The sequence below is a fragment of the Zophobas morio genome, unplaced genomic scaffold (assembly GCF_036711695.1).
Source record: "Zophobas morio isolate AGI-343-1 ecotype UQ-CSIRO unplaced genomic scaffold, CSIRO_AGI_Zmor_V1 ptg000009l, whole genome shotgun sequence".
Classification (NCBI taxonomy): Eukaryota; Metazoa; Arthropoda; class Insecta; order Coleoptera; family Tenebrionidae; genus Zophobas; species Zophobas morio.
In genome coordinates, this window is record NW_026972114.1 from 4450886 (window position 1) to 4469750 (window position 18865).

Genomic DNA, 18865 nt, shown 5'->3' on the forward strand with positions numbered 1-18865 from the left:
CCCGGTCGCGGGTGTCCTTCCATCGCGAAGGTGATTCTACTCTATCGACAAGCACTGCAGATGGCGCGGCCGCCAGCTCGACAAGGAACCGCACACCCCGCTCCCGCTACGTGTTTCTGTGTTATAATTATACAACCAAATTGGGCGTTTCACGCAGAAGCCAGCCTCCCCATGAAGTTTACAGTTAAAAATGTGTTTCACTTTCTCTTTTAGAATTCTATCTGCATTACCAACTTCTAAACTACAAACCTAACAGAGAGGCCTTCCTGATTCTCTAAATATTAAAACATGGGTAACTGCCCACGTTATGTATTAATGATCTCCTTGTTTTCCAAGTAGGGTATGGCGAGGTTGTATTTTTCAAATCGGAAAACTACAACGGAAAGGCAACATGATCTACAAAAAACAAGAAGCATGCAAGCATATGTTTGCAGAGTGTATATATACAGTGCCATCTATTGAAAATACTGAAGTACTCGTTCAACAGGATTTGTTTTTACCAAAAAGATTTTGTTTCCATACGACAATGCTGGTCTTTGTTTGATTAAAACTTTGTAAATCGTCAAGGCAAAAATCATGAGGGGAAATTTTTAGGTAGCTGGGGCAAATACTGGTAATCACGAAGAAAAGACTCAGTCCATTGAAGAAGATTACTTCCAAAACCCATTGACTAGTTTAAAAAAAATAACTTTTGGGTACCCTATCCAAAACCTTGGAAACATCAAGCATCGCGTATTGCACTCCCACAATTTGTCTCCGACGATCATTAAGACTTCCAGTAAAGTAGACCGGAGATGCTAGGTTTTCCAAGAATAAAGGCATGCTATTGAGGAGATATCAAATGACGTTCCTGTAGAAGCTGTAACACTAACGAAGTTAAACTAATTTTGAGTATAATTTCCTGGAACAAATTTATCACTCGATTTATAAAAGTTTAAATAATAAATCAGCACTACTTATTCAAAAAGTTACCGCATCAGGTCCGGGAGAAGTCGGTTTTTACAGATGAGATAACCTAATAGTGCCAAGTCTTCTTTACCCAGCTGCGGCCAGGACAAAACATAATTGAGAAGGAAAAATAACTTCTTTCTGACAAAAGTAGAAGGAACCAGTTGTAATGAGCTCCGAAAACGTTGCAGAGTTAAAACAAGTAATGGGTTAGTTACTTGGGTTACCTCCACTTTGCTAGGGAAGTTCAAACAGATCAGTATACAGGGGCCGTCATTATCGATACGTGACTTTTTTGAAGGGGTATTGTTGCAACTGGAGTGGAACAATGAAAGATCACCAACATTAACAACTTTATATTATTCGCTAAATACATATTATATTCAGGTTTGTTAAAAACCGACAGTTCTTCAAAACGATTTAAAAAATGTTTTCTAATCTGCTATCTACACTGGGCGTATGAACGTCAAATTTTAATTTAAGAACATAGCGAAGTAAAATGAGATTACTACTTAACTACATTTATTGTGATATAAAATTATAAATTGTCGGTATAGGAATCAGTCATAACAGCATGTACATAATATAATTTAAATTAAAAAAATCTATGGCCAAACAGTATCTTCTATCCATTTGATATAATGTGAAACTCTCACATAGACTCCTGGACTACTTGCACAACCTTTCCCGAAGGACGATACACCTATTATATCATACATACATGATATTTTGTCACCAGTGTGATAGATTTGTAACGGACCTCCATAGTATACCTTGGAACAAAAAAATAAATAAAAATAGTAAGAATAAAAAAATTATTGAGATAGGGTGGACGGGCTGGCTTTTATATTTTGGCTTTTTTTTTCTTAATATACGTAGTATTCTGGAACAACACGATACTCAAAAACATGTTTTTAATTGGTTGTAAAGAAATAAGTATTTTGCAGTTAAGCTCCGTCGCCTTGGTTCACGGCGCATAAAAAAAATCACCACAATTGAGATAGGGCGGGTGGGCGGGCTTACACTTTGCCTTTTTGTTTTAATATATGTAGACTTCTTTTCACAACATGAAACTTAAAACATGTTTAAAATGGAAAATTTGTATAAGGAAATATCTATTCTGCATTTAGGTTCCGCCCCATAATTGCAAAATACATATTTCTTTACAAAAATGTACCATTTTAATCACGTTCTAAGTTTCTTGTTGTGAAAAGATGGCTACGTATATTAAGAAAAGAAAAAGGCAACGTATAAGCCCCGCCCGCCCGCCCTATCTCAATTTGATGATTTTTTTTATTCGTCGTAACCCGAGGGGCGGAGCTTAATTGTAAAATTCTTATTTTGCTACGAAAAGTTACCATGTGAAATACAAAATTGTGTTATACAAAGTAAACTAAATGTATTAATTAAAAAAGAAAACCAAAAGAGAAGCCCCACCCATCCGTCTAACTATTTTAACCACGTTTTACGTTACTTGTTGTGAAAAGCCGGATATGTATATTAAAAAAAAAATGTAGGCTCCGCCCACCCGCCTTATCCCAGTTCTAATGATTTTTTTATTTGTCGTCAGGTAGCTATTTTTTTTAATTTAATAGGTGCGGAAGCTTTAAAGTTATATGTGTTATCTTAGCAAGTACTAGCCCTGCCCACCCACTCTTTACTTTCTTAAAGGGTATGTCATCTGTCAAAATCAGTCTTATCTTATTAAGTACTGTATATTCTTTTGTTAAAACTTTTCTTTTACACTCAAAATTATCTTCTGAAACTTCCATAATTTAGCTATAAAATATTTAACTATTTTCTTTGTAGTTTATTGTATCACTATAAAATCACTTTCCTTTAATTCAACAGATATTTCTTCTTCTTTTATTATGTTTCAAGGTACATACACACCGTCCCGAGGTACACACTATTCCCCTAATACTTAAAAGTGTACGATCTTAGTTAGAAATGAGCACAAAATTTTTGATGATATACCCAATACAAACAAAGAACAGAAGCAAGAGAGAAAAACGGAGTTAAGGCTACAACTGATAAAAGCACAAAAATAAAACAGTAAAATCAGATATATAACATATAGAAAGCTCTTTTTAGTATATAAATTATTTACCTGGCAAGTGTCTTTTTCTTCGTCCAGCGAGCCGGCACAAACTTGAATGTCATTCAAGATACCTTTTTTGAGTTTTCTTTGATTCCGGTAGAACGGGTCGCAAATTTCCCGATCAAAGAGATCAATAATCACTTTATGTAACTTGTTGCTGCTGCCATCACCACCCCAAGACGTTTGACCCCATCCTGTTGCTATAGATCTTTGTGCTGAAATTTCTGGTGACAAATAAAGGCACGCTGGTCGTGCGTATGGGTTCATTTTAGCTGGTTTTTCTAATTTTAACAATCCTATGTCGTGGTAATGTGAATTCGATTTGTATTCAGGATGAGCTATTCGTTCAACTATCTTTAGTTGTTGTCGATGTGTACTTATATCGTCAAATTTGTTCACTCCAAGTCTTACCCACAAAGCATCTCCTCTGCAAAATGTAAAGTAATAGATTAAATAAAGGCAATATTTTTTAAATTAACTAGTTATATTAAATGGTTTCAGATTTACTATTGAGTATAGTAAATTGGAAATTAGTAAAGCTTCTTTTAACTTACGCATTTGGATAACTCAGGCAATGTGCAGCTGTTAAGATAAATTTGTTGCTTATAATGGTTCCACCACAGAGCCATTGCAAATCTCCAGGATTTGGTTCGTATCCAACAGCGGCCTATAACAAAAGAAACAAAGATAATTCTTTCATAGCTATAAAAAATTGGTTGGAAGTTGTTTCGACAGAGCTTCCCTCGCACCTAAACTACAGTGAAATATATCCAGCATTTTCGAATTGAGTTACTTCTAAAGTTTTAATATTTTCAAAAACTTATGCAAGTATGTTAGAAAAAAGCAAGTTGCGTTTTTTTAACATCTAATTTGCTCACCATGTGGGGAAATTCTTTTCGTCCAGCTGGTTCTCCACCTACAATAAGTTTGACTACTTCATGGCCACATTCGTTTCTTGTAACTTCCGGTTCATCAATTAATGCAATATGTGAATATACTGTTTCATACACGTAGCGAGAGTACTCTCTACATTCTGAAATACGAAATGCACAAGTTGTTTTAAATTCAGTCTATTAACGAATTATTGTTTGTAAAAATTGATAAGTGAGTTCTTCATCTTACAAAAATGACAAAATATAATATATTCGTATTAAAATATTTTGCAATTAGCGAGTACCAATGTTCTTATTCCTATATATGTACCTACTTCTTTTACTCATATCTCCTGGTTTTCGACGTGCTGGAGTTCTTTCTTCTACTGTGGTTGTTTCGGGTGTCACTGTCTGACTTTCTGGGCAACATACTATTGGCTGTTTTCCTTGAAACCCACATGTTTGAGGAAAGCGGTTTTTTCGTAGTTCCTCTTCAGCTTTTGGACAATCAGTCAACAATTTGCAGACTTCCCCCGATCCAGTTGACTGCAAGGTGCATACATCACCTAAAAACATAAGGAGATACTGTTTTCCATAATATAGATTTGTTACTTGCTTGAATTTATTTTATTGATTTTAAAAATATGTCTGTCACAATTCTATCATTAGGTACTTATTTTACAAACTACACATGTGTAAGATAAGGTTCGTGGATCAAGGTAATTAGCTAATTAAAAACATACAATAAGTTGCTCGACTTCAATTGTAACAAAGAACTCTCCATAATTGCAATCATGGTTTTACACATAATGAACTTTAACTTCAATTGTTTTCTAATTGTGTATTCATTTTTACTTCCCAAAGGTAGCGAATATGCAACTTTATTTTTTTTTATAATTTCTTGTAACAAACTCAGAGATTTTGTTGCTACTTAATTCGTCTTATCGATTTATCGGATATTAAATCTTTTCCCACCGAAATTTCGAATTTGATTACAAGACATTTTCCCAGAAACTGAAGCAAAAAAGTTAGTACATCATCTTTTAACATAAATATAATTACTCTTGCTTATTTTTGTTTCGTAGTTAACTCTTTATGGTCTAATATCGGAGTTAAAAAACAAATATTTTGAAAAAGAAGGAGAGAGTGGAAATTCGAATAAATGACAATTTTAGAACCAGTTATGTATTTGGAAATTACGTTCTAACTAGTCCTGAGATTGTTTAGATACAGCACTTAGTCAGGACTCCTCCTTTGTTTATCAAGTTATAAATAAGGTTTATGAAGTTTTACATTATAACGTTGTCCCACTCTGGGAAAAGGACCGTGGAAAGTGCGCTAGAATTCATAATATCGTGGACTGAGGGATGACGGGATTAAATTTTTTCCCCCTTAGATAGTTATCATCATATCATTATCACATCACCGAGACTTATTTTCTCGCGACGTTGGAAATTGTATCACCGAGACGCATATTTCTCTCAACGCTGGATGCATTTTTTGTTTATTTATCATGTGTTTTGTTTGGGATAAGTTGATTAATGTTTCCATCATATAAATTGTCTGATATTCAATCTTAATCTCAGGTGAGAATTATTTGCTGTTAAAAATTTCACGAGAGTGTATGGCGAATTTAAATGTTTTTTTTTAAACTTTAACACTTGTTTAGTTGTAGTTTAATATCAGAGTTACAGAAAGTGAACATTTAAATGGAATTGTGGTAAATAACGCAGAAACACGTGGCGGAAGCGGCGTGCGCGGTTCCTTGTCGAGCTGGCGGTCGCGCCATCTGCACGAAAGATGTAGGACTTGAATATAAGTTAGGGAAGCGGTCGCTGTCAGCTTATCTGTAGCCGTGATTTCCAACCACGAGTTTGCGACTGTAACGGGCTGTTAGCGCGGCACGTTTCTTCGTTAGATAGATAGATTAATAGATTGTCATTGTCAGAATTTTTCGATTACGATCCTAAAAATTTTATATTTTTCTTTGTTCAGCCTTATTTAGTTTATTGTTTTTCCTTATTGTGCACTAATTATAGAATAGACTGTGATTTATTGGAAAGAGTTCAGAAAAAAATTCTTTGCTTACTAGAATTTAAACTTGATCGAACTTAGGGTGATTACACTTGGGTAAGGTATAATTTTCATATTAATTCACTTGAAACTCGTCACATAATTCGCGCGTTTCATTTTTTCGACGATTCATTAATTGTGATATATAGATAATGCCTACTTATTAGAAAAATTGTTGAACGAGAGAGGAGCGGAAATGTATTGTGTGGCTATTTACTAAACCCCATTTTGGAATTTCCATATGAGAGATTTCGTACAAACTGATTATTATTATTACGAAGATATTAAAACAACGTTCATGGATTGGAAAACCTCTTGACGATTTTATCGCCTCTAAAAACGGATAAACAAGATACTTTTAGAGCGACAATTCTTTAATTTTGCGTACTTGCTTAGCATTAAAAACGGACTTCTTTTCTTGTCGTACATTCATTAGTAGGAGTTGTCAGTTTATCGGTTTATTAGATTTTAAGAACGAAATACGATAGAAGACAACAATGTGATCTCATTGGTCTTTTGTAATCAAAGGTTACTTTTACTGTGTAAAATAAGCGCGGTCATGGTCACTACATGTTCTGAGGGCCAGAACTCAAATGTGTAAATATTACTTATTTCGTTCATAAGAATGGTTGCCTATATGACTTATCGGTTTTGTTTTAGTGTTAATTGTGTAGTAGTAAATTATTATTCTTACCGACAAATTGGTGACCGGAGACAGTGCGCATCAAGAATATCGTAAAAACACTTAACACAAAACACATGTTTACCACAGTGCACTTCGGCGAGAACTAACTAGAGATTTAATGACTGCTTTGAATTTGCAGAAGTAGTTCGAGTGGGAAAACACTGTAAGCGATCCATCCCTATATATATGAAAGAAATAAATAATTCAGTGCTAAAACCAGTTTTTGTCTAGCTCTTCATTGGGAGTGTACAGGTGTCTTAATCATCACTTAGCTCAATTTGTTTTGTAGGTTACAAATTTTCAGTTTTGTAAATAAAAACCATTAATTAATATTTTGGAGAATTTTATAATAACTAAACTAATTAATTAACTTAGCATCCAAAAATTGGTCCTAAAGCATGATGTTTCTGTTTCAACGTCGTTGTCAGTGTTTAGTTCTTTAACAACGTAATTGTATATTTTTATCACGTATTGTACAGGGTGATTATAAATGTTTCTAACATTGTAAGTGGCTTCGATCTATTTATTTCTCCCTTTCCACTTTTGTTTAAGCCACCTACAATGAACAAAAATTTATAGCATCACGAGTGTTTCACCTAGTATTCAAATTCCCGCTCCACTGGCTTCATAATTTTTTCATATATAATATAACAAGTAGTCTGGTTTTTTCCGACAAAATTTGTGACACAAATTTTGCAGAAAAAAATCAGGTCACGAGTTATATTCGGCTTGACAATCCAAAGAGAAAATTTTTATTTAATTTTTACGGACAATAATTCTCATAATTTATAGACAGTGTTGGGGATAGATACTTTTAAAAATATCTAGATACAAATATAGATATATGGAAGATAAAAGTATCTGGATACAGATTGTTTTCGATTTTTTCGAAATGTATCTAGATAACTGTTCAGGAACCCCTGGATCATAAAAGTTACGACAATCGGCACGCCATTACCAGTGGTACTCCATTTTTTCACTATTTTTGTTATGTAAACAATCAGTTGTATATAATTGTAAATACATAGTTATTGTGAAGTGCTTGTGTTTTTTTGTACATCAACATTACATTTAATCGGAAATAAACAAAACCTTGTGATCATCGAGAAAGATCATATGGTTTGATCTTTCGATACACAACATTTTGGTCCTTCGAGCGCAAATTAACCGCACCACGGTGAACAAGCAGCAAAAACAACAACATAGTACCCAAAGCTCAACGAAGCTACCTCAAGCAACAACAGTAGCAACGAGGTCAAAAACTCCGGAGAATTGGGGCAACACTTCACAACAACAAACAACGTAGGAGCCCAGGTCAGCGGTAGCAGCCCACAGGTCAGCAAGAGGCACCAGGTCAGCGGCAGCACCCCCAGGTCAGCGGCAGCACCCCCAAATCAGCGGCAGCAGCCCCCTAGGTCAGTGGCTTCCTATCTTTCCATTTCCTTATCTATCTACCAAGTGCAAGTTTCATTCATTGTTCTGCTGCGTTTCTCGTAATCACAGGTAGTATAGTCTCAATCTCACAAAAATAGTTATATTTGTTTTGATTAATTAATCATGGGTGAAGAAGACAGTTTAGTCAACAACGCCGCTAAGAATAACAACATCAAGGTTTTAAAATCAAAACGAGCAGCAATCAAAACTCGTTTAACGAAATATTCCACATTCATTTCAAAATGGGAAAATAAATGTAAAATAATTGAAATACAAGAACGCATTCAAATGTCGCGACAATCGGCACGCCACTACCAGTGGTACCGAGCAGTTTTTCACTATTTTGTTATGTAAACAATCAGTTGTATATAATTGTAAATACATAGTTATTGTGAAGTGCTTGTGTTTTTTTGTACATCAACATTACATTTAATCGGAAACAAACAAAACCTTGTGATCATCGAGAAAGATCATATGGTTTGATCTTTCCATACACAACAATAACCGATACAAGAAAACAGATACTTTTTGAAGCTTTGGCGAATAAAATAACTGATAATATATTTATGTATTTTTTTATATATTGTTTAATGAATTTTTTAAAATTAACAACATTTCGAGCATATTGTCACCTAAATTACCTATTTCTTCTTGGTGTCAGAATTTAGTTTCCGCTACTAAACACCCGTTCCACAGGTGCAGAAGAAGGTATTGTGGTATTAAATTAAAAAATAAACATTTTACTGTAGCATCGTTATTCAAGACTGAAAAATCTTTTCTTTTTTCCTGCAAATAGGCCATCGCTTCGCTGCTTGATGTGTCGCAAATTGTGCAATATTTATTACGTACCTACGCTTAAAAAGAATATTTTTTTTGTTTTTATTCCCATCCTACAGTGTCCAAATTGTGTTTGAGTAAGTATATCTAATAATAATTACCTCTAGCATTAAAATTAATATTTCAAAAGAATATGGGAAATGATTATTTTGTGCTGAAGGTCATTTGTCGGCAACCTGTCATAAATTATTATTCTTCAATATCCGCTTATAACCAAGTCCGGTAATCGTCTATCCCGTTGCGGCAGGTATACACATTTTAGGAAGAATTGCTGGTTCCGTTTAATAAGGCAAAATAAGGACAATTTCTTAGAAAGGTATTTAAACCCCCTATAGGGTTTAAGGCTGCCTGGCAGGCCGAAATCACCAGAGTGCAACTTTAAATTTCCAGATTTTTTTGAAACTCATTTTATTTTAATCTCGCTTCACGATTTCTGAGAATATATCACGATAAATTATTTTACCGAGGGTTGTAAAAATATTGATTTTGTTGCCCAAGATTTACACTTAAACATAATCGTCACATTCTAAGGCAAAACGGACCTACCAAGCCCGCCTCGCGTTAGACCCAACAATGAAAAAGTGAAGAAATGACACGTGTGGCAACAGGAAAAAATGCTACATTTGTCTGAAAAATAAAGATGTAAAACAGTAACAAATATGCGATTTATGCGAGAGAAATGTATGTATTGAACATTCGATTAGTCGATTACAGAACTAATTTGTGCTGACTGAAAAAAGTAATCATTATGTAACACGCATTTATTATTTTTTTAAAATAATAACATACCTTAAACAAATATTTTTACTATTAAAATTACTCTTATTTAATAACACAAATACAACCAGCGGGCCTACCGGACCCGCGTTGCTCAGGTACACAGATAAAATGCATTGCCCCGACAAGCGTAAAACGCAGTGAATAGTGAATTGTAGTTTATGGCTTTTAAAATACCATCTTACCATGGCTTAGATTTATTACCCCTCAGGATTATATTTAAAGATGTATAAGTACTGAAGGCTAACAACTTGCAAAAGCTGGAATTGGCGAACAGCAATTAATAAAAATTACAGGACACTCTTCGGCAGGATCTATCCGTCCTTATTTGCAGCTAGACAGTTCTCACCACAATAAAATTATAACAACATTTAGACAAGATATTACAGTTGTGAAAGTGGCAATAAAATCATTGAGAAAAAAAAAGATCAAAAGGAAAATAATATTTATAATAATTGTACCTTTAATTGTTATTATTCTAATCAGTAATCAGTAATTTCAGTTTAAGATGTAATTTTGTATGTTTCATTATCATTTTTTATTAAAGTTCATTTGACAAGTGTGACAAATTAATTTGACATAATTTTTTTCGCTGAAAAACAGTGTTGTTATCTGACAGATGAATGTTTTTTCACTGAAAAAATTTTTCGGTGAATGCCATTGGCCAAATTTCAAACAATTCTAACTGACTCAAAAAAATTAAGGAACTGAACAACGATGAGCGAATTTATTCAGAATCAGCCTGCAAAATGAATTTCCTGAGAAATATCCCCAACTTGAAGTCCAAGAAGCAGCAGGGATGTAATCAATTAATAGATTTATTATATACTTATTTAATAACCATGGACAATTAAGAATTAGAAGTATAAACTTTTATTAATCAGTTATTATAACAAACGTAATGATAGACCAGTCGCGGCTCGTGGTGATTTTTGATGGGTGAGCAAAGCATTATAGGCTCTATTAGACCGCTGTGGTCCAGTTATGTCAAATAAATAGGTATGTGTAAAAATTTTGGAATTTCAACAAATAACCTATGTAACTATGTATAAAGTTTTATGTAAAATACGTACCTATCAATTAACGTATTAAAACTAGTTTCTGAACATATGTCTTTTGTCGATTATGAAATTTAATAACTTAGATATTCTTTTAACTCAGAAATTAAAAATTTAAATTAAACGAGTTCTGAATCTTTTGCAGGTAATATCATAGAATGTTTCCTTTTTTGGAGTTTCCACTGAAGTTAACTAGTTTTGATCAGAGACGTGCACGTGGGAATTTGATCATTATTTATCGTAGATATTGTTCACAACTTGTTTAGTTACTACCTCATCCCTCTTCTTATTTAATGCTCTTACCCGACCTCGTGGTCACGAATACAAATTCTCCAACTTCTTTCGATAATAATAATGTTACGTTGATCGGTAATTTAAAGTCGGTGTGGATAAAACTCAACAATTTATTTCTCAGCAGAACAAATTTATGCAACTAACTATACAGCGATTATGTACAGAAAATTGCGACTCGACTGGAGTTGATTTGACTGGGCTCAAATTGACTTGATTGACTGTTTCCAACGGTGGTCAATATTTAAACCCGTACGTTCCTTTCTCGATAGTTTGCCGTCGTCGCTTCGAGCTCATTCTGGAACCAAAAAAGCGGCACTTTTGATGGGAGTGGAGAAAAACAAGTACTCGAGATTTTTAATTTGTTATGCTCCATTTCACTGGTTGCTTGAGAGAAAGAAAATTTTAGAGGCCGGATGAAAAACAACATTCATTTTAAAGCATCAAACCGTACTTTGAAAATTTAGGTACTTTGATGTAAAATAAATGGCAGCGAGAGTGACGGTGGCGTAGTTGGAAAGAGAAACTAGGGAACACAGCAACATTTAACTACATAAAAGATGATCTCTTCGATTTTGTTGTTAATATATCTTCACTGCATACACTACTCGACAAAATAATCGGCCTAGTGATTGTATTTATTTGTCTTTTTTAACTAATTTGTATATCCTGTGTCAACAGTCGATGATTCTTTAAGTAAAATAACAATTACAAGTTAAATTAAAAATTTTTAAAGCTATTTTGAGGAAAAGTTTCAGTGTGGCCGGATTTTTTTGCCGGTCAGTATATAATAGAATTGGCAGCTACTGTCCTACAAAGTACTTTATGGATCGTGTGGTTGTTGAGTTGTTTACTTATTTTAAATTATTTAAACTGTTTGTTAGTTAAGCATATTTCTTTAAGTAAATTATTTTCTGTAAATAATATTTGTTACAAAATGTATGTCAAAATATTGAAATTTATGTTTTATCTGACATTATATATTTGATAACAGTAAATAAAATAAATATGGTAATACGGATCTACATTTACAGAACATTAGTATAGCAATCAGTCATACCACGTACGGAAAATAAAAGCACAAAAATTAAACGAAGCACCTCCTACGGCCAAACTATATCTTCTATCCATTTGATATAATTTGAAACTCTCACATAGATTCCAGCACCTCCAGCACAACCTCGTCCAAAAGATGTTACACCTATTATGTCGTACATGCACCTTATATTATCACCACTGTGAAATATTTGCAAAGGACCACCAGAATCTCCCTACAAAGAAAACTAATTAATAACACAAACAAACATGATTTGCAAATTTATAAGCATAAGTAGAGTCAAATTTAACATATTAAACCTAAATGAAAAAAATAGCTAAGCTGTGATTTTCAAAATATAAGCACTTATAAAGTACCTTCTTTTAACGATAGCTATAGGGTGCTAAACATTTTCGATCGTGTTGACGAGCTCTCGAATAAGGATTTTCATAATTTTCAAGTGAAATTTTGCAGAATTATAATAAAACTAAACTTAGCTTACGCTGGTAAAGTAAAAAGTGGTATATATACAAGTGTCAATTTGTGGCGAATTTAATAAATTTATTTTTGTTGTAATTCCGTAATTATTTTGTTCTGTGTGATAAAATAAACTGAAATTGATTTATTTGATTTTATTGAAGCAAACTTTTGTGTTCACAATTCTGAATTATTGACAGCCATATTGATATGTGAGTTCACAGTTTGTTGTCAGTTTTGAGCACACCTCATATATTATAGCAGCTCAGATTAAAATAAATCTTAAAAAGAATGCTAGTAGATTACCTGACACGTGTCATTGTGGCCCTCCACAGAACCGGCACAAATGTGGAGATTATCTAGAATACCCTGTGGCAATGTCCTTTCGTTCTCATAAAATCGGCTACATGTGGTTTCATTGTAAAGATCAAGCATTACTTTAAGCAAGTCGTTGCTAGTACTGCCGGCAAAATCTGTGTGGCCCCATCCTGTTGCTATGGCTGTAACAGCCATAATTTTTGATTTTAAATAAAGACACGCTGGTCGCGAGAACAAATTTAGTGTGACGTCTCTTTCTAATCGTAACAGTGCAATATCATGGTAAAAAGAGTTCTCTCTGTATTCAGGATGAAGTATCCGATCAGCTATTCTGATTTGTTGTCTATGGTAAGAAGTATCGTTAAGTTTGGTTACACCGACTCTTACCCATAGTGCTTTCCCTCTGTGAAATATTAATACTTACTATTTTATATTTTTAATATAATGCATAATTTTAATGGCGAATTAAATGGCAAAAAATATTTAAATGATGCTAATGAAAGCATGGTCAATTCTTTAAAATACCTTTAAAATAACTTGAATCAATGCCTGTTAAACAAACTCAAATGGTTACATTTGTACGTAATATATTAGTAAATTGTAATGCTTACTTACGCATTCACATCACACAGACAATGCGCAGCTGTTAATACATATCTGCTGCTTAAAATTGATCCACCACAAAGCCATTGCATTCCTTCGTCAGATGAATTATAGCCTATAGCTGCCTAAAACAAATAATAACAAATTTTACGTTGTCTCGACCTTTCATAACCCCCAGAATACAAAGAAATAGGTCTCCCGTTTCCGTCCGTCCGTGTGTCTATCTGTCGTCAGGATTCTTATTATACATATAATCTGCGAAACTACGGGACCGATTGTTGTCAAATTAAAGGCTAACCGAAATTTGTATCTTCATCTCCAGCAAATATTTGATGACGTCTGCTCATTATATTGCAAGAACAAGTTACCCCAGAATATTTTGTTCGACTGTAGTTTATTTACGTACTCATTTTAATCCTCTGGTTTGAGGCGGCAAACTCATTCAAATCAAATTATTTTCTACGTGACATTCTTCCGATGCATAAACATCAACACTTTCAAGTTGGTTTACTTATCAAACGTTTCTTTCATATTTTCTCACCTTTACACAGGACCGTACCTAGGCGAAGGCCAGGCGATGCTTAGAAATTTTTGCCTGCCCTAAACCTAGTGAAGTTATAATTAACCAGATGTGAATTGCAACATGGAAAATCAAAATAAAATGCAATGTTTTATTTAATAAGCGGAAGTCCGAGCAATAAAAAATCTCGGCTTCGGCATTGTGATTCGGTTATTGCAATTCGTAGAAAATGCCTTTTAGTTTAGTTTCTCTGTTTCACTCTCACATATACAGCTCGTTATTTGTCTTAAACTACGAGTATTATAAATAATTTTCGGTTCAGTCTTTACTTACACGTTTGCTAATACATACGACAGACGTGATTAAATTGTTTCGTTATTTTATTGATTATAAATCAAGATTCAAAACGACTCATTCCATTTTCCCGAAAATTTGGGAATACAATACACCGCGTCTATCCAAACTGATATAAATGTGATGCTAGAATGGAAAAGAGAATTAATCAATGTAATAAATGAAAGGAAATTTAGGACCGCGAAACACCCACTAGTAATAGGACGTCGATAGTTTATGGAACTAACAAAATTCGGAATTTATTACCATATGTGGAAATTCCTTTCTTCCAGCTGGATCACCGCCCACAATTAGTTTGGTTACCTGGTGTCCACACTCGTATTTTTTAACTGGTTTTTGACCAACTAGTCCAGTGGGAGGTACTAGTATTTCATAGACATACTGAGAATATTCTTCACATTCTAAAATGAGAAAAATATAAGAGGTTACTTACGAGAAGTTTCACGCTTAAAAAATTCAGAATGCAATCAGAAATACAAATTAGAAGTCAAGGTACAACATAGTTACCTGCTTTGTGTAACAACATTAACCTAATATCAGATACTGCCATCTTAAAGTTGATACTTCGGCAGAATTGATGAAGAGTGCCTTTAAACGACGCAAAAACTGATGTGATTCTGATACTCGTATATTCTATAGAGAACATTATTCATATAGGAGACGAGCTCTTATTTTGAACTTGTTTGTTTTTGATTCTAACCTTGATGTTTATTTGCAGTTATTAGATATGTATGTTTTTACATTTTAGAGACGCTCTATCTTGCAGATAAACAGACAAAACCCATTTAGGCAAGACGATGTTATGGATTTTCTCAGCAGTTAAACTTTCTCTATAAAATTTTACCGAATGAGACGTATAGGTATGTAGCTTAATATTTGCAGTGATAAACTGTTACTACCAGTAGTTGTTCCTTTCTTGTAAAATACTATTAAATTAAACAACAACTCAAATTTTGTTTTTGATACATACTTACTCCTTCTACTGATTTCTCCTGGTTTTCGAGCAACTGGTGCATTTTTTTCTGTTACTGATGTCTCGCGTGTCACATTTTGACTCTGTGGACAGCAGACTATCGGTTGTGTTTCTTGAAAACCACATACGTGAGGAAATCGATTATACTTCAGATCTTCGCGAGCTTTTTCACAGTTAGCAAACAGTGTACAAACACCTTTGGCTCCAGTTGATTTTATGGTACACGTGTCATCTAAAATATAAAGCACGCTTAAAGACATTTTTAGGTACCAAAATTGGCGAATTAGGTTATAAAAATCTTAGTTTAGGTTAAAAACCTAGAGGAAAAAATATTTGCTCAACAAAACGCATACATCAAAAAATATATATTTAAAAAAAAAACATTAAACAAAACGTTATAGAAACAAATATTTTGTGTAACAAACAAAAAATGATTAATTAAATCAACGATCTATAGTTATGTCCACTAATTCTAAGTTGTCGTAAAAAAATGAGTTACAAAAGCAAACTATATATTTCTCTAAATTTTCGATTGTGAATTTACACCTTTGATCGCTTAAAACACTTTTAAGTTTTGAAAACGTTGCGTTCCACATCACAAGAAGTGATGGGTGCAAAATTAAATATTGAACAATCTACGTTTTCATGTATGTATTGTTGGTAGTATTGCCATTCTAGAATTTCTAATTTGTTTAATTACTTGTGAGTTATAAAATTTATGCTAAAAAGTTTTAAAATAAAAATTCTAGTGCTCACCATATCGTAATCTTTTGGTAAATAATTTTTTCTCAGAGTGCTTTCTGAGGGTAAATGCCTTCCTGTATATATTTATGCATAAAATTTTTAAAATCAAGACAACTAACTTTATTCCATGGAATATTTGCTGCGGTAAGTGCCCTACATAAATCACTGCAAAATTGCGTAAAATCATTGTCGGAACTAATGTTTAATAAAGTCTGTTTAGTGGATTTATTCTCGTTCTTTTTATGTGCATCGCCACTGCAGTGTTGTTCAAGGTGTAATTTTTTTTCGCACTTAAACTAGGAAACAAAAATGTGAATATAATTCAAGCTTCAGTATTTTATACTCTTGCACTGACACGAGTATGTTTTTTTTATAAAATTGAAATAGTATTAACTTAATAAAATGTTGATGTGACATCACCAAATTATTGCTATTCATACGATACTCCTATCAACTACAAAATTTGACAATAATCGGTCAATTTTTTCGAAAATTATCTGTCTAATAAAAATTAACTCTGACAGATGACAAATAGACCAACGACAGACGATAGACAGCCGGAAACGGGATAGATGTCGGTCGTTTGTAAATATAGTGTGCTGTTATTGTGAGATTAAAATAAAAAAACTAGACGTCTAGTGTATTAAATAAAGGCGGATTCATAAACCACAAGCATAAAACGATGTTTTATAACAGTTAAATAAATTACCGTCCAAAATTTCAGTTGACGTCATTGCATTTTTGGTCAGGACGATTGAATTTTGGATGGTGTTTTACCATCTACACGATATTTCTGAAAAAAATATTTTTCATTGTAAAAATTATTTTCGAGAATAGTACCTATATTCGAAATAAAAAAATGGTCGACGCCAAATGATCCTTTATTTAAGCAGACGAAATCTTTCGTGAGAAATAGACAACACACTTATTAAAAACGTTCAGTTCATCTAAGCTCAAGTTCAATTTTCAGAAATATATACAGATGAACCGTTTTGAAATATTCAAGTGTTTAGCAACCATGTACTTACGCAGAAACAAAATCTTATATTGTCGGGGCGAATACTTTGATGTTTATTTGTAGCTATGTTTATTTTTGCATGTCACCAGTTAAAATTGCCATTCTCATGTGATAAGTGTGTTTGTTATCTTTATATCCTTATTAAATTGTACCAAAATACACTGACCGGCAAAACAAACCGACCAAGTACTAATTTATACATCATGTGTCAATAGTGAATGGTTCCTTAATAAAATAACGATTATTAGTTAAATTAATAATTTTTAAAGTTTGGTTTTGCGAAATTTTTCAGGGTGGCCGATTAATTTTGCCGGTCAGTGTATATACAATTTATCGTGACAAGTTTTCAAATGTCGTCCTTTTTCATTAACTCATTAACTTTCACTATACATATAGACTAGGGTGATTCAAAAAAAAAAAAATAATTTTTTTTTTCGTGTCAAAGAGGTTCAAAAGTTTCTTTTCAACGTAAAAAAATACCAGTTAAAAGTTGAGCTCTTAATATTAATATTAAGACCGTCCGCATCGCGTTTTTCTATTTCCCATAAGAATAACATGGGAAAATTTTTGTTTGCACCTTCTGATTTTTATTGCTAGCCCGTCGTGTGTCGTGAAAAAAATTCAATCACATATTTTTATAGAGAATTGAACGCTCTACAAAAAGTGTCTCCTATGATTTTGCGAGAAACCTGACTATGATTTTTTAACCCACTGATGCTGAAAATGTTCGGAAAGAGTTTTACTGGCCTTATTATAGCATAAAATTATAAACAATTACTGTTTAAAAAACTAAATTTAAAATGTGTATAAATTTTTGTGGTGATTTATTCCAATAAGACCATCAAATTTATTGTAATGCATCAAAAACGTCAAAATTTGGATAAATTTAACTTTAGCCTAAAATAACTCTTCAACTATCAGGTTTCTCGCACAATCATAGGAGACACTTTTTGTAGAGCGTTCAATTCTCTATAAAAATATGTGATTGAATTTTTTTCACGACACACGACGGGCTAGCAATAAAAATCAGAAGGTGCAAACAAAAATTTTCCCATGTTATTCTTATGGGAAATAGAAAACCGCGATGCGGACGGTCTTAATATTAATATTAAGAGCTCAAATTTTAACTGGTATTTTTTTACGTTGAAAAGAAACTTTTGAACCTCTTTGCACGAAAAAAAAATATTTTTTTTTTTTGAATCACCCTAATATAGACATATGAAGTCTGATATAACTATACAACGAACAAAAGACCGTGTAATGTAAACCTAACTAGTCAAAATTAACTTGTGTTCTTTGAGAGATGAAGGAGAAAAGAGTTACTACTATTAGATATAATAATTATGTAAATACATGCAGAGCCCTTGCATCTACATATTTAAGCCACATTTAATGTATATATAACATTAAGGCATATTTATGTGTAAATTAATTTTCCTTTTTTGACTTTTGGGTAGATATTGATGAGCGCTTACCTATTAATTTTTGGCAACATACACCACCGAGGAAAATGGCTGTAAACAGACTCAACACAGTGTGCATCGTTATCTCATCGGACTTCGTGCGAGACTAATTCCAGATTTAATAATGTTTTTTATTTGCATCGGGAGCCAAGTGGGGGAACCTTACAAATAGTCGACTTTTATAAAATTTTGTGGAGGTTACTCATTCTTCAGGTTTTTACTTCCTTAATTACTTAATTTTGAAGAATTGTTTGCGATCAATTGTCGCAGATTCGAAGCGATG

General features: G+C 33.1%; 2 protein-coding genes across 5 annotated transcripts in view; both read right to left on the reverse strand.

The window, feature by feature from the left end:
• Window positions 1-1313: 1313 nt before the first annotated feature.
• LOC135125770 (serine protease snake-like) lies at window positions 1314-6823 on the reverse strand. 2 transcript variants are annotated; one of them, XM_064051446.1, is made up of 6 exons: window positions 6689-6823; window positions 4257-4506; window positions 3928-4082; window positions 3604-3716; window positions 3059-3476; window positions 1314-1721 (listed from the first exon to the last, which is right to left on the reverse strand). In XM_064051446.1, the coding sequence occupies exons 2-6, from the start codon at window positions 4495-4497 to the stop codon at window positions 1554-1556; spliced, it is 1095 nt and encodes a 364-aa protein (XP_063907516.1). In that variant the 5' UTR covers window positions 4498-4506; window positions 6689-6823; the 3' UTR covers window positions 1314-1553. The 2 variants fall into 2 exon arrangements, with proteins under 2 accessions (XP_063907516.1, XP_063907515.1); XM_064051445.1 differs by having other exon boundaries at window positions 1316-1721; window positions 4257-4487; window positions 6689-6822.
• Window positions 6824-12037: 5214 nt separating this feature from the next.
• The window catches only part of LOC135125771 (serine protease snake-like), a 28889-nt gene continuing 22061 nt past the window's right edge, over window positions 12038-18865 (reverse strand). Inside the window, exons 1-6 of one of the 3 annotated variants that reach the window (XM_064051448.1) lie at window positions 18595-18675; window positions 15359-15589; window positions 14631-14785; window positions 13523-13635; window positions 12896-13310; window positions 12039-12347 (exon numbers count right to left, since the gene is read on the reverse strand). In XM_064051448.1, the coding sequence (XP_063907518.1) occupies window positions 12180-12347; window positions 12896-13310; window positions 13523-13635; window positions 14631-14785; window positions 15359-15589; window positions 18595-18661 (1149 nt within the window). In that variant the 5' untranslated portion in view covers window positions 18662-18675 and the 3' untranslated portion in view covers window positions 12039-12179. Of the gene's footprint in view, window positions 12348-12895; window positions 13311-13522; window positions 13636-14630; window positions 14786-15354; window positions 15590-18594; window positions 18676-18865 lie in introns of those variants that run through there. The other 2 variants (XM_064051449.1, XM_064051451.1) reach the window with 2 other exon arrangements.